Source organism: Podarcis liolepis, assembly GCF_965112155.1.
Source record: "Podarcis liolepis genome assembly, chromosome: 7".
In the NCBI taxonomy this organism is placed as follows: Eukaryota; Metazoa; Chordata; class Lepidosauria; order Squamata; family Lacertidae; genus Podarcis; species Podarcis liolepis.
Window position 1 is genome coordinate 86868603 of NC_139561.1, and position 15180 is coordinate 86883782.

The window sequence follows — 15180 nt, forward strand, 5'->3', positions numbered from 1 at the left end:
GAAACTCAGGGGCTGGAATGGCGCGTCGTTCAACTCAAGGCCTGCGAAAGCCATATGGGGGCCTGAGGTGGTGACAAATCAAAATGGCGCCCACTGCCGCTCGCACTAATTTGTGCGGGGTTGTTGTTGAAGATAAGGCACATTCATGTTTGTGGGTCCTCTTCTGTGTAGTCTAGGCATTCATCCACACTGTTGTTTGTTGTGGACAGGGAACTTCCCGTGCCTCCATTATTTCTCTGCTGGCCATGTGGCATTCCCTTCCGAATTTTATTATTTATTATACTGAAATATACTCGGAGTCGAGAGTGGATTTCATGCTCTTTATTCAGCTCATAGTGGTGAGGAGGAATGAATGAAAGTCCCCTCAAAGTATCTGCTTTATATACATTATTTACACAATGGGCCCCATGTGATTGGCTAATTCCGGAATTCTCCTGTAAGCCAATCAGGTTGCGGATTCACTTCCACATGGAGCTGGATTGGGTGGCTCCTGTGGACCAATCAGACTGCTGCATTCTGGATCCTATTGTTCTAGGACCAATCAGACTGCTGCATTCTGAATCCTATTGTTCTAGGACCAATCAGACTGCTCATTTTGGATCCTATTCAACTCAGTACATAACATATACATTATTTATTATTTGTATACCATCCTCCATCGGTGGTTCAAAATATAAAAATGCAAGATAAAATCACACAAGGGGGGGGGGGGATTAAGAAAAACAAGTACAAAACAAAGAAACCGTCTTCCCACAGCCTTTCCACACTTCCCTCACTCCGGACTTTCTCATGCCCTCACATTTTCGGAGCATCCCTGGTATGGGAAAATCCGAATTGTGGGAGGAGAAGGTGTGAGGGATTTGGAGCAGAGCGTCATAAAGACGATGGAAAATTAGTGGAGGTAAAGGAAGCTTTGCCATTCACACGAAACAGCAAGACATAGATGAGCTTCCTATCAGGGTGGGCTGGGATCTACTTGGTAGAGTGATCTGAAGTCGATTGGCGAGAATTTCCGGTCCCCGGCTTTTTTAACAACAGCAACAACAAAACGACTCCCTTCTCTGCAAAACCATACTGTTGAAATGAAGATACAGGAATTGGTTTTTGTGTGGAAAGATTGTAAACTCCAGTTCAGTTCTGGTATTTGGAAGTAATGCCCGGACGCAGGATTTGTTCAGTCTTAAGGGCATGTCCACAGTATTGCTATATACAGCTGAGATCCCATCACACGCCGGCAAATTCAGATCACACAATTGTAGTTGTCTAGTGCAACAAAGCTGCTTCGCTCAGATTTGCTTTTTGCAGTGAAGCAAACTGACGGTGGAATGCAAACTGTGAGATAACTCTTGCTTTGACACCATGTCATCTAACCTCCCCGCAAACCAATCAGAGTAAATGCTCATTTAAACAACCATTTCCTTGCAATCAAATCATAAAGAATGCCCAGTGTTTGGTCAGCAGGAATTGTCCTAAGGGTATTTTTTTTCCTATTTGGACACAAGTTGACAGATCTTTTGGTGTAAGCCTGAGACTGTTATAACCTCCTGATTATACGCATGACAACAGAAAATGATACACACACAAAAACAGATCTTTAGGGAAGGGGGACAGGAAACATATTAAGTCCTGGAACAAAGCTGCTTTCAAAAGCATCAAGCTTTTTTTCTTGCCCTAGATAGAAATGATAATTTTTTGTAAGTCCTTGTTAGGGATGTGAAAATGTTGATAATAACAGAACAGACCCCTTGCTTTGGGGGGGGGGGAGTTTCTTATCTCTTATTTCTCTGTTCTTAGGTTCCCAAGTTGACTAGCATCACAAAGACTGTAATAAAGACCTGTCTTGTGAATCTCACAAGAAGCTGAGAAGTTTGTTCTCGAGACCATTCAAACTGTGCTCTGCAACACAATCTAAAGTGTTGTAAATATTGTATTAAAGCTAGATCCATAGTATATGTGGCCAGCTATGCAAAATTCATTCCTATTCTTTATTCAGAACAATCTGCTTTTTAATTTCATTGTACACAGGTTGTACAATGACAATAAAGGTATTATTATTTCCTTATTAATTTGATGAAATTTGTTTGTTTGTTCGTTTAAATGAAATTATTTGTTTCCCTTTCAAGAGACACAGCTCCACTCTAGCACTTACCATCCCTTCCTCTTCTTTTTCAACACAGGAAAGAGCTAATTGCAAACCGTTATTTAATTTAAATTATATACTTCTGTCCCCTTCGAAGAATAACTGTCATTTAAAAAGGAAAAAAAAAGTTTCAAGCAAATATTCAAACGGTAACTTTTATTAAAAACAATGTGGAAACAATTTTACGGGATTTGGATATTTGGTTATCCCTGCTGTTTCACTCCCTGATCAAACCTTTTAATAATGATTTTACAAGAGCTATTTAGGCAATTATTTGCAGGTTTCGGTGTTAACTCCATAGTGCTCCTGTCCCCTCCAGTTCTCTTAGATTCCGTCCAAACCCTACCTTTCGGTTCACTTTGATTGACAGTGGATGACATGGCATGACTAGGAGCTGAAGAGTGATGTGATTCAAGCCCAAACCTCTAACATGTTTATGTTGAACAAACTCCCATGCTGTAAACTGCTTTTAAAACACATTTTTCCACGGGTTTCACCAGTCCGGCTTGCAGGATCACGGTTCGGAGGACACAGGATCCGAAGTCTCCTTTAGCCCAACAGAACAGGGTAGTTATTTAACTGCTGATCGTGTCCAGGTATTTAGAGATACTGGGAATGATTTTATCTGTAAAAAATAATCGGAGCAGAATTCGTTGAAGACCTTTTGCCTGGTTATTTGTAGGAGTTTTGGTCCGTAATAAATTGCCAGCCACCTTATTTTTGTGTCTGTTCTTGATTTTATTGTCTTATCTTTTTGTAAACCGCTCTGAGGGTTTTTGTGTTTTTTGTTTGTTTTATTTACAAATGAGTGGTGTATAAATATTATGAAATAAATTAATAATTTGTTGCAGTAAGAATGGTGACTATGAGTTCATAGTGATGCAAAAATTACTCTTCAAGACATTAAAGATTGAGGATGTTGTTAAAGCTGTTAAAGGAAAACCATCGGAATGTTAACAGGAGAAAAACCAGGCAAAAAAATGGGAAAACATGAGGGTTGCTCATTAATTTGGGGGGAAATTATCAAGATTTTTAAAAGTTCAAAATTTATTTTGAAAGAACTAGAGTAAGCAGGGTGAATTATCAAGATTTTTTTTTAAAAAAATCTAGATTTAAATAAAATAAATAAAATAAAATAAAATAGATGTTTCTTTCATTGGACAAGGTTTAATGAAATGAATTATGGCTTACTGTCTGTGCAGTGGAATTTTGATTGCATGTAATTCACATTTTCTAACAAATGATACATTGTTTTAAGATATTAAAAGGGGAAATTTTTTCTAGTGTCCATACGACATTGGTGTCATCAAGATATCAGCCTGTCATAGTATCGGTCCCCAAATTATATCTGGATATACCCTTTTTTTAAAATAAATCTTTTGCAACAAATAAATCTTTCCAACAGTCCATTTGTGATATCACAACGACCCATTCACAGAATTAAGTCTCCATCAGAAAGCACCTTAGGAAAATGTTCTCATCCCAAATATTTGATGGAAATATTTAAAACACATTAAAAATCCACTGAGTAGCATTTAAACAAAAAACAAAAAACTCTGAATGCAATTAAATAGTTGGTTTTTCACAGAAATGCTCTAGTTCTAAAGTGCATATAAAATCAGAATGCTTTGGGGAAATAATCATAACTATTGTTTCAAAAAATACTTTGGAAAAATAATTTATAACTACTGTTGTTTTTTGTTGTTGTTATTTACCCAACCTTCAACATAAGGGCGGACTACAACAAATTAAAATACAACATTAAAAACAGTGTAAAACAGCTGCACAGAGACCTGGTTTTGTTTGTTTAATTATGATGTAATATGGAAAATCTCACACGACCCGGGAAAACAGAGGACAGTGGGTACCTCTGAGTGTCACTATTTTTGGGAGGGATTAAAGTGCTTTCCATGAATTTAGACTTGTGCAATTAAAGTGGAGAAAATGTTCTGTTGACTCTCTGTAACAGAGACACTTTTTGTGGTCTGGAAACTGAAAGAAACACATTGAAAAGTGGGATGAACAAATTAATAACAGAAGACGTGCAACCCCCAAAAGCAAACAGAGATTATTGCAGGATGAATGCTTGTTGTCGTATAACCACCCCGCAAACAAACTGTAACAAATGCTCCATAAAGAGCGAGTACAATTATTCCTGCATTACTGAATAATTGGCAATTACATTTTCAAATAATTTTAAAATAATTTGCATCTGCAGCTCTAAATGTGTTCTTCCAATGTTGTTTGATGGTCTGTTTTAGCTACACATTCTTTTATCTATTTTCATAGTTACCAACCACTTCGTGGAACGGCGGGTGGCATGATTCATGTGGCAGAAAAGGCAGACTAAAAGTGTGAAAATAAATACACGGATACGCAACATTATCGCATTTCAAAAGGCATAATTTAAAATATACAGGTTCATATTTCTTGAGAAAGCATAATCGTCGAATTTCAGGCAATTAATTATTCACTATGGTTTAAGCCCAGGACGGGGAGGGATTATTTTGCAAAATGGATTCAATCTGTCCCCTGGGAGATGGAAAGCAAATACTGTCAGACACAGTATTGTTTGTAGATATTTTTTAACAATGGGAAAATTATTATTCTGTCTCCTCACCCCCCTCCCCAAAGTACCTTATAAAACACTAGTAGTGTTCTGTATCCTGGGTTTTAATATCAAGCAATGCATTTAAGATTCAGGCAAAGGAACTGTGCTATGTCAACGTAGAAAATGGGGCAGGAATTTGCCACATCGCTGTCTGATCAATCAATAAGCAATTAACAGCAGCAAATAAGTACGCCAAACAATAATCAGTTGCTACTTCTATTGCTCTTTAAAATATAAGACACTAAGTCTGGGAAAGATGACAGTATCATGGATATTTCATAGAATCAAGTCAGGGGTCAGCAAACTTTTTCAGCAGGGGGCCAGTCCGCTGTCCCTCAGACCTTGTGGGGGGCCAGACTATATTTTTTTCGGGGGGGGGGATGAACTAATTCCTATGCCCCACAAATAACCCAGAGATGCATTTTAAATAAAAGCACACATTCTACTCATGTAAAAACACACCGATTCCCGGATTGTCTGCAGGCCGGATTTAGAAGGGCGATTGGGCTGGATCCGGCCCCCGGGCCTTAGTTTGCCCACCCGTGAATCAAGTGTTGTACTCCACATTAGTCCGAGCAGTTCTGTTTAAATTAATGGACACTTCAGTGAGTCTACTCTGAGTATAACTTAGTTGAAGGCAGCCCATTCTCTTCCTCCCCTCCATTTTATTATCACAACAACCCTGTGTGGTAGGTCAGGCTGAGAGAAAGTGACTGGTCTAAGCCACCCAGTGAGCTCCATGACTTTGTGGAGAGATAGAAGATCAGGGCAAAGGCCCGTCTGGACCAGCGTCCTGTTCTCACCGTGGCCAAATAGCTACCCTGATGGGAAGCTTGCAAGAAGGTCCTGAGCAAAACAACTGTCACGGTCTGGTTCACGGGCGATCGAAGTCCCAGCAGGGGACGTCAGGACTGGGGGCAAGATGGCGGGGTGGGAGCGGGAACAGGGGTCCAGAAGCCAGGAAGCCAAGAGTCCGAGGGTCAGGAAGCAAGGAGACACGAAGTCAGGGGCCTGAGGGTCAAGCAAGGAGTCAGGAAGGCAGGGGTCCGAGGGTCAAGAAGCAAGGAGTCAAGAAGTCAGGGGTCCGAGGGTCAAGAAGCAAGGAGTCATGAAGTCAGGGGTCCGAGGGTCAAGAAGCAAGGAGTCACAAAGTCAAGGGTCCGAGGGTCAAGAAGCAATGAGACACGAAAACAGAGGTCTGAGGGTCAAGAAGCAAGGAGACACGAAAACAGGGGTCCGAGGGTCAAGAAGCAAGGAGTCACGAAGTCAGGGGTCCGAGGGTCAAGAAGCAAGGAGTCACGAAGTCAGGGGTCCGAGGGTCAAGAAGCAAGGAGTCACGAAGTCAGGGGTCCGAGGGTCAAGAAGCAAGGAGTCACGAAGTCAGGGGTCCGAGGGTCAAGAAACAAGGAGTCACAAAGTCAAGGGTCCGAGGGTCAAGAAGCAAGGAGTCACAAAGTCAAGGGTCCGAGGGTCAAGAAGCAAGGAGTCACGAAGTCAAGGGTCCGAGGGTCAAGAAGCAAGGAGTCAAGAAGTCAGGGGTCCAAGGAACAAGAAGCAAGGAGTCGCGAAGTCAGGGGTCCGAGGGTCAAGAAGCAAGGAGTCACGAAGTCAGGGGTCCGAGGGTCAAGAAGCAAGGAGTCATGAAGTCAGGGGTCCGAGGGTCAAGAAGCAAGGAGTCATGAAGTCAGGGGTCCGAGGGTCAAGAAGCAAGGAGTCAAGAAGTCAGGGGTCCGAGGGTCAAGAAGCAAGGAGTCATGAAGTCAGGGGTCCGAGGGTCAAGAAGCAAGGAGTCACAAAGTCAAGGGTCCGAGGGTCAAGAAGCAATGAGACACGAAAACAGGGGTCTGAGGGTCAAGAAGCAAGGAGACACGAAAACAGGGGTCCGAGGGTCAAGAAGCAAGGAGTCACGAAGTCAGGGGTCCGAGGGTCAAGAAGCAAGGAGTCACGAAGTCAGGGGTCCGAGGGTCAAGAAGCAAGGAGTCACGAAGTCAAGGGTCCGAGGGTCAAGAAGCAAGGAGTCACGAAGTCAAGGGTCCGAGGGTCAAGAAGCAAGGAGTCACGAAGTCAAGGGTCCGAGGGTCAAGAAGCAAGGAGTCGCGAAGTCAAGGGTCCAAGGATCAAGAAGCAAGGAGTCACAGAGTCAAGGGTCCAAGGATCAAGAAGCAAGGAGTCGCGAAGTCAGGGGTCCGAGGGTCAAGAAGCAAGGAGTCGCGAAGTCAAGGGTCCAAGGATCAAGAAGCAAGGAGTCACAGAGTCAAGGGTCCAAGGATCAAGAAGCAAGGAGTCGCGAAGTCAGGGGTCCGAGGGTCAAGAAGCAAGGAGTCACAAAGACAAGGGTCCAAGGATCAAGAAGCAAGGAGTCGTGAAGTCAGGGGTCAGGGGTCCGAGGGTCAAGAAGCAAGGAGTCAAGAAGCCAAGGATCAGGAAGCAAGAACCCAAACACAACAAGGGAGGAAGCTTGTTGCTGTGGCAAAGAGCCGAAGGGAACTGCTGACCTTATATCCCTTCCCGGCTCTTGCCACCAGGTGCAGTGAGTTACCGATCAGCCTCACCTGTGAGGCCACGCCTTGGCTCTCCAGAACAAACTTAGGAAGGCCCCAGTCCTGCAAAGTCCTATTGCTCACAGGGCCTGGCTCCTGCCTGCACACCTGACAACAACATTATCCCCAGCTGCGATTCCCAGCATCTGGCACCCAGAGACATGTTGTCTCTGATACGAGAGGTAGGGAGCACCCATCACGCCAGCCTTTTCAGCTGTGAATTTGTCTAACCCCCTTTTAAAACCTTCCAGGGTTGGAGGCCATTACAACATCTTGTGGCGTTGAAACCCATAGTCCTGTGGCAGTGCATTCCATAGGCAGCAAATCTCATTGTGTCTGTGTGTCTGTGTGTACACTTCTGGATTCCTTGAAGGAAAGATGGGGGAGCAGTGTATACCGTCATCATATTTATGTTAATCTGGGCAGGATAGTATATTTGCACTTCTTTGGGAGTCGAGAAAGGAAATGTCATCATCACGGCTAAATCAACAGTGTGTTAGAGATGGCAGTTGACAGCAGTATGATTTTGAGATTTCAGTGATGGACTATTAAACACTAATTTCCGCTTGGCCTCTGGACCAAATCAGTACTTTTCTTCCCGATGAACTTAACAAAGTGCACATTTCAGCAGAGTGTGTGTCAGTGGCCGCCTTGGTAATCAAAGCCAGAGAACTGCAATCTTGTTTCCGCTGCCGCCCGCAAATGAATGAGGATTTGGAGAGGGTTTGGTCAGCAGCGTCACAAAGGTGGGATTGGCTAGAGAGCAAGAGGCTGGGCCACTTTGACTGGCTCAAAAAGAGAGGGAATTTGGTGGTGTCGATGGCAGTGGATGAGATGGGAGTGGCTCCTTTGCCTCCGGCGTTAAGCAAAACATCCAGTTGGTTTGCTGGCCAGGTTGACTGGGGCTGTTGGCCGGACCTGGGAAGGCCCCAGCAACGTCCACCTTCTCTGATGAGCGATGGAAGGGTTAAACACAAACAGCTGGGTCCTGAAATCTCCATTCAGCATCACTAACCTACTCCAAGATGTGGCCTCAAGCGGCGCTCCCAAGGGACCACTGTCATCACCGTTGTTGAGGGAAGACGAGAACGTCGTCGTAGCAGCAGCAGCAGCAGCCGCCGGTGAGGAACGGCAGAGGTTGAGAAAAGAAGATCTTTCTGGCGAAAGGAGAGGAAAACACGAGAAGCCACCTTTCAGCTACAACGCCCTGATCATGATGGCCATCCGTCAGAGCCCGGAAAAGCGCCTTACTCTCAACGGCATCTATGAGTTCATCATGGGCAGCTTCCCGTACTACAAGGAGAACAAGCAAGGCTGGCAGAACTCCATCCGCCACAACCTCAGCCTCAACAAATGCTTCGTCAAGGTGCCCCGGCACTACGACGACCCTGGCAAGGGCAACTACTGGATGCTGGACCCTTCCAGCGAGGACGTCTTCATCGGAGGCGCCACCGGAAAGCTGCGCAGGAGGCCGTCAACTTCCCGGACCAAGCTGGCCTTCAGGAGAGGAGCTCGGCTGGCTTCGGCCGGAGTGACCCTGGCCGGATCTCTCTACTGGCCTCTGCCTCCTCTTTACAGTGCCTCCTCAGCCTACCTGAGCCATCCCCCTGGCACCTTCTCTTCCATTTTCTCCCACCAGGCTATTTCTCCTCCAGTGGGGCACAGACAGGTGGAAGTAGATGGCTCCTACAGCAACCACCAGCAGATTGCCACAGCGATGTTGGCCTCAGCTATCCCTTGCAGCCTCTCCTCACCCGACTGCCTGGACTCCTGCTCTGTCAACTTCCTGGCCGGACAGGCAAATTACATCTTCTCTCAGAGACATCACACCCTGCCAATGAGCCCTCAGGCTGTCGTCCCATCCAAAGCCACCAGAGATCTCCTCGGAAGAGTTCCTCCAGCTTTCCCCGGACGGCTTTCTCCTGAGCTTCCAAGCTACTTTGCTTTTCAGAATCAGGGCGTTCTTTTTCATCCAAGCCTGCCTTGACTGTATGCCCTACAAGCCTCTTCTTCCCTGAAAGAAACATTATTTTGTTTAATTCCTGCCTGCTAATATTTGAACCCAGTCAGCCTCCTGTTGTGCTGCGTGCTGCATTGGTTTTCCACCCGTGGTCCGTGAAAAACTCCGGAGAAATGTTGACTTTTCACCCCATGTGTTTCCTTCTGACCCTTCACTGGTGAAAGCGAGGACCTCTATCAACGTTTACCAACGTGAACTAATTTCTTCGAATGCCTCTCGCTAACCTGAACTATGAGAAAATCTTTGAGGGCTAAGGCAAGTCAGCAAGCTTCCCGTGTAGATCCGAGCTCGGCTTTGCTGCCGATATTTGGCCTCAAGACTGGCACTCTGAACGCCAAGCGAGACAGAATTGCCCCAGCGGGTGCCAGTCGGTTTTGATGCCCATAAATTCTGCACATTTCCCCTTGCCTTGACTCCACTTCTACCCTCCCAATGCCTTTGATCAACGTACTGAATAATAGAACGGACTTTTGAACAGGCACAAATGAACAGCGGTAGCTGCCTGCTTCTTTGCAGAGCATGAAATAAGGCATGCCTTATCCTTCACCCAGCAAAGTTCTAACTTAGCTGGGCTGCTATGATTCAGCCATTAAGCCTCTCTCCTGCGATTACGACCTTTGAACTGTGTGATCCTACAGGGCACATTGGTTTAGGAGCCATTGCAATCAGCAAGACTTCTGTTGTGCTAAATATATTTAAGGCTGAAGAGCCCGTGGGTCTCGGACATCTTTGTGTGGCAGATTTGGGGGTTGCTTTTTTATTGATAATTCATAAGCAGCGTCAACATGCATGGCATTTTCTGAGGGGTGTGGGTGTGTGGACCCACCAGAACCCTATCCCCACCAAGGAGCTTTGACTATAAATTTCATCAGTGCAGTAAGCTAATAGCAGAGGGTGGGAATGGAAGATAGAGTTTGGTTGCGCTTAGTGTCAAGCCTTCTCATCTGCAGCTGTAGCGCATGGTCTGGAAGAAAGAAGAATTCCAGGGCAAGGCAGGTATGTCGCCGCCTCCTCCACCTGAGCACCTCTGCAGGCAGTGCAGGGAGCCGGCAGGTAGAATACACAACTTGCAGTGGTTCACGCAACTCACTGGAATCATCACAGGGCAAAGTGCCCCATGTTTCTGGACTTGGGAGATTACCAGTGCAATAATGCCTTTATGAATTGGGCTAGCCTCAGACGCTGAAAGAAAACTCACAAGGGTATCTGCACCCTCTGTGGATTTGTCCCTATAGCATCTTGGAATCTGTGGCGCACTGCTTTTAAACATGGACATGTAATGTATAATTATCAATGGCTGGTGGACCTTCATAGACTTGTCTTCTTTGGAAATGTAACTTTGAAAAAACCCCAAAAACTAGCAAATTCACTGTCTGGCCATCACCACAGCTTGCGTCAACGAACTGCGAAAGTTAATTATGTGAAGCATTTCATTTGTGCGTAAGCTGCCAATCGGCTTAATTGGGAGAGACTAAAAATCTGCCGTTTTGACAGAGATGGAAGGTAATTGCTTGAGGCTTGCTTGCTTGCTCTGTCTGAGCAGCACATCCAATCCTTAGAATTTGAGGTACTGGAGAAAATGCAGTAAGGTTGCAGTTCTAAGCGTTTGACGGAAAATCCTACTATAAATGCGCTCAGTAGCATCTGCACAAAAGAGTGTGTCAGAATGTGCAAATTCTGGATTAAATTGCTTTGTGAATCGGGCTCCAGTATCCCCCGATTTCTGCTGGACTTAATTCTAAGTAATTGATTGTGCTTTTAATTGCCGCTTGATCATTGATACCCCAGCCCTGAACACATTTACACAAGGGATCGAAACAATCAAGTCCCATTGATTTAAGGGTTGTGGTTTTAGGCTCTGTGGGTTTGGAAGTGAATTTAGAGACAATCAATTTCTATAATGTATTTATTCCAAAGTTTTTGCAGTGATTGTAATAGTACTATTATTAATTAGTTCCTACAGTGTGTGTGTGTGTGTGTGTGTTTAATTATCCTTTATTCATGTGTGTTTGTGTGTCTTACGACTCTTCATTCAGAGAAAACACAAACTCTTAATGCGCGGCAAGAACTTTAGCTTGGAAACATCCACACCCTGAGGGAGCCAAGAGAAATTTATATCATTCACCTATTCTGATTTTTTTCTTTCATGTGCATGTCTGTTTAAGATTTGGCTGAGAAGCGACAGATGATATGCTCAAAAGAGAATACAATTAATGTTTTCAGACACAATAAATCTTCTTCATGGCTATTTTTAATGGAAAAGCTCAAATGTGCAGGCTGAGGCTAATTTTTAGGGTGCTTTGCTTGCTTAGCTACATTATTTCCAAATTGTACGCTAGTTTGAATTGGGATGGGAGGGAGAGAGAGGATGAAATCCATCAAGCATGTCTTATGTCCATAAAGCCGATAAACATGCGATATGCACAGCAACTGTGTGATCAGTAGACCTGTAAGTTTGTTGAAATTAATTGTGTTTGCATGGGAGAGAGAAGCTCCGTGGAATGCACCTTAGAGCGTCCGATATCGCGAACCACAAGTGAGTTTTACCTGCGTGAAACAAGCCCACAATAAAGATACGTACTGATCCATTTGTTTCCCAAACCCAACGGCCGTGTTTGATTGTGAACTTTTGTGTCGTTTCATTTTGGCCAGTACAAGGATCAAGGAATCAAGGTGCAGGGATCATTAGGAAAGGAACGCAAAATCAAACTGCCAATGCGAATGAATTAATTAATTTCATTACTACGGTCACAGACCAGTTCCGGCTCACTTACAATATCAGGAAAATCATAAAACACAACAGGAATACATTGAATTGCAATTGGGTATAACAGAGACAATTCAGATGTAGCGGCAGTTAAAAACATATTAAATCTTAGGGAACAAGCTGTGCTACCAAAATGATGAAGGTTTTAAATGACAATTTTAGGTTGTATTTTAATGATCAAGATTTAATAAACTGCCAATGTAATCGCGCCATTATACAAATCTGTGCTGCAACCACATTTGGAATACTGTGTATTTTAAAAATTATTATTATTATTAGTATTAGTAGTAGTAGTAATAATAATAATAATAATTTATTATTTATACCCCGCCCATCTGGCTGGGTTTCCCCAGCCACTCTGGGCGGCTTCCAAAAGAATATTAAAATACTATGATACATCAAACATGAAAAGCTTCCCTAGTATTAGTATTAGTATTAGTATTATTAGTATTATTAGTATTAAAAGTGGACAGAGAAAAGTTTTTCTCCCTCTTTCATAAAACTAGAGCTCAGGAGATTCCAATGAAGCTGATTGCTGGAAGATTAGGGACAGATAAAATGAAGCCCTTCTTCACACAGCCCATGGAACTCCCTGCCACAGGAGACAGGGATGGGTGGCTTTAAATAGAGTATTAGACAGATTCGTGGAGCATAGGGCTACGGATGGCTACTAGCCACGACGGCTATATTTTGCCTTCACATTTGGAGGCAGTGATGCTTCTGAATGTCAGTTGCTGGAAACTGCGGCAGACAGGAGAGGGCTTTCACGCTCGGATCCTGTTTGCGAGTTTTCCATGGGTATCTGGTTGGCCACTGTGAAAACAGGACGCTTGGCCAGATGGGCCCCTGGCCTGAATCAGCAGGGTCTTCTTACGTTCTTCAGACTGACCGGCCTCACGAAACTGCGCAGTTCATTAATACATACACAAATGGCTCTATTTGAATAACAGATGACCTGTTTATTGAGCCTTCCATATTTCTAGTTACAGGTAGGTAGCTGCGTTGGTCTCCCGTAGTCGAAACAAAATAAAAAAAGTTCCTTCCAGTAGCACCTTAGAGACCAATAACAAACTTAGTTGGTCTCTAAGGTGCTACTGGAAGGAACTTGTTTATTGAGCATTAATCTTGATTTGCTTGCACAAGGTTTACAGAGAGGTTAGATTACCGTATTTTTCATCCTATAGGGCACACCGGCCCATAGGACGCACCTCGTTTTTTGGGGGGAAAATGAATTTTAAAAAAATATTTCCCCCCCCCCCGCCCTGGCTGCCGCCCCAAGCCTTGCGCTCACCTGCCCGAAGCACGGGGCACCCACCGGAGGGCTCCCTGTGCTTCGGGCGACAGGCTGCCGCCCCAAGCCTCGCGCGCTTGGCGGGACCTCCTGCCGGGCGCGCAAGGCTTGCAGACACTCGCCTGAAGCACGGGTAGCCCTCCGGAGGGCTCCCCGTGCTTCGGGCGACAGGCTGCCACCCTAAGCCTTGCACACCGGGCGGTACCTCCTGTCAGGCGTGCAAGGCTTGCGGACACTCGCGGGAGCTGCAGGCTGCTGCCCGCAAGCCTTGTGAGCCCGCGGGAACTCCCGCTGGGCTTGCATGGCTTGCGGAGAACTGCACGAAGCCTGGAGAGCGGGAGGGGTCGGTGCGCACCAATGCCTCTCACTCTCCAGGCTTCAGCGAAAGCCTGCATTCGCCCCATTGGACGCACACACATTTCCCCTTCATTTTTGGAGGGGAAAAAGTGCGTCCTATGGGGCGAAAAATACGGTATATCTGGTCTTTAATAGGTTTATGTCTATATGTTGTTGCTGTTGTTGTTGTTATGCCCTTCCTATCTGATTAGGTTACCCCAGCCACTCTGGGCGGCTTCCAACAGATACAAAAACATAATAAAACATCAAACATTAAAAACTTTCCTATACAGGGCTGCCTTCAGGTGTCTTCTAAAAGTCAGACAGTTGGAGATGTTTAAACCATTATCTTTTATATGTTTCTTGTAGCTTTCTGGACTTTTATCTGTCTTGCTTGAATTTGTTTAAGCTGTCCTCGAGTCGTAGTCTGGGAAGAAGGCAGGAAATAAAATAACAACAGGAACAATTTATTGAGCATTGATTCTGATCTGTTTGTGGGGCAATGAGCACTCAACTCACTTTGCTTGTGGTATGTTTATACATCTTCGCATTTATCAATTGTTCACCTCACACTTTCCAGGGGAGCATCCCCATCACTCTCTTAACCACGACAAGTTTGCGTGGGGTTTTTAAAAGTGGATTTGTTACACTGGAGCAACAAAGCGCTTTAACCCACTTTGATTGCACAAGCCTACATTTTTTGGTGTGTGCTTGAATCCCCTCCTCAGAAATAGTGACCATTTAGAGGAGCTTTATATATCCAACAAGTTGAAACGTAAAGGCAGCATAAAACAGAAATAAAAAATATTTTATTAAAACAGAAAATTTTTATTCTGTTTATTAAAACAAAAAAATTATTTTATTAAAACAGAAATAAAAAATACTTTATAACCTCAAAGTATAAAATGCAGTCACCTTCACACAAACCCTGAGAAGTCGTTGCTTTTTAATGTGTTTTAATGTGTTTCTATGTATGTAGAAAGGAGAAAAACAACATGTGCACAACAAAATAAAATAAAGAACACAAGTTGAATCCCAACTCTTTCAGCTGCTGACATGTAAGATTGTATGTCCGGTGTAGCAGTATATAAAATAAAGCTCTACCATACGGCACTGAACTCTAGTGGCTTTTTGCTGCCTTCTACTAGGAGTATATATAGTTTTGAATAACTTGGGTTTTATAAACAAGGGCCATAGGAATAATAAATTGATACAAATAAATAGACCAAGTCTGCTCATGTCATACAAAAATTACTAGAAGTATATTACGAATGAATTCCCCCACAAATGCAGTGATTGACCAAAATTTACTATACCAAGCTTGGATGATTAAATGGTCTAAGACAGTGGTTCTCAAGCTTTTTTCTCTTTATTTCAGAATAAAAATTTGCTTCTGCCACACTGAATTTTTGATTGATAAGAAATACCGGTACATTGGAAAGCAAAAAGAAGCAACTGGCAGTGCTTTGATTTTA

General features: G+C 44.1%; 1 protein-coding gene across 1 annotated transcript; it reads left to right on the forward strand.

The window, feature by feature from the left end:
• Positions 1–7530: 7530 nt before the first annotated feature.
• On the forward strand, positions 7531–9278 carry LOC310711104 (forkhead box protein G1-like; the record flags this gene model as incomplete). Its single annotated transcript, XM_083512576.1, has 1 exon — positions 7531–9278. Exon 1 carries the CDS (start codon positions 8250–8252, stop codon positions 9276–9278), a length of 1029 nt encoding a protein of 342 aa, XP_083368702.1. The 5' UTR covers positions 7531–8249.
• Between the last annotated feature and the right edge of the window lie 5902 nt (positions 9279–15180).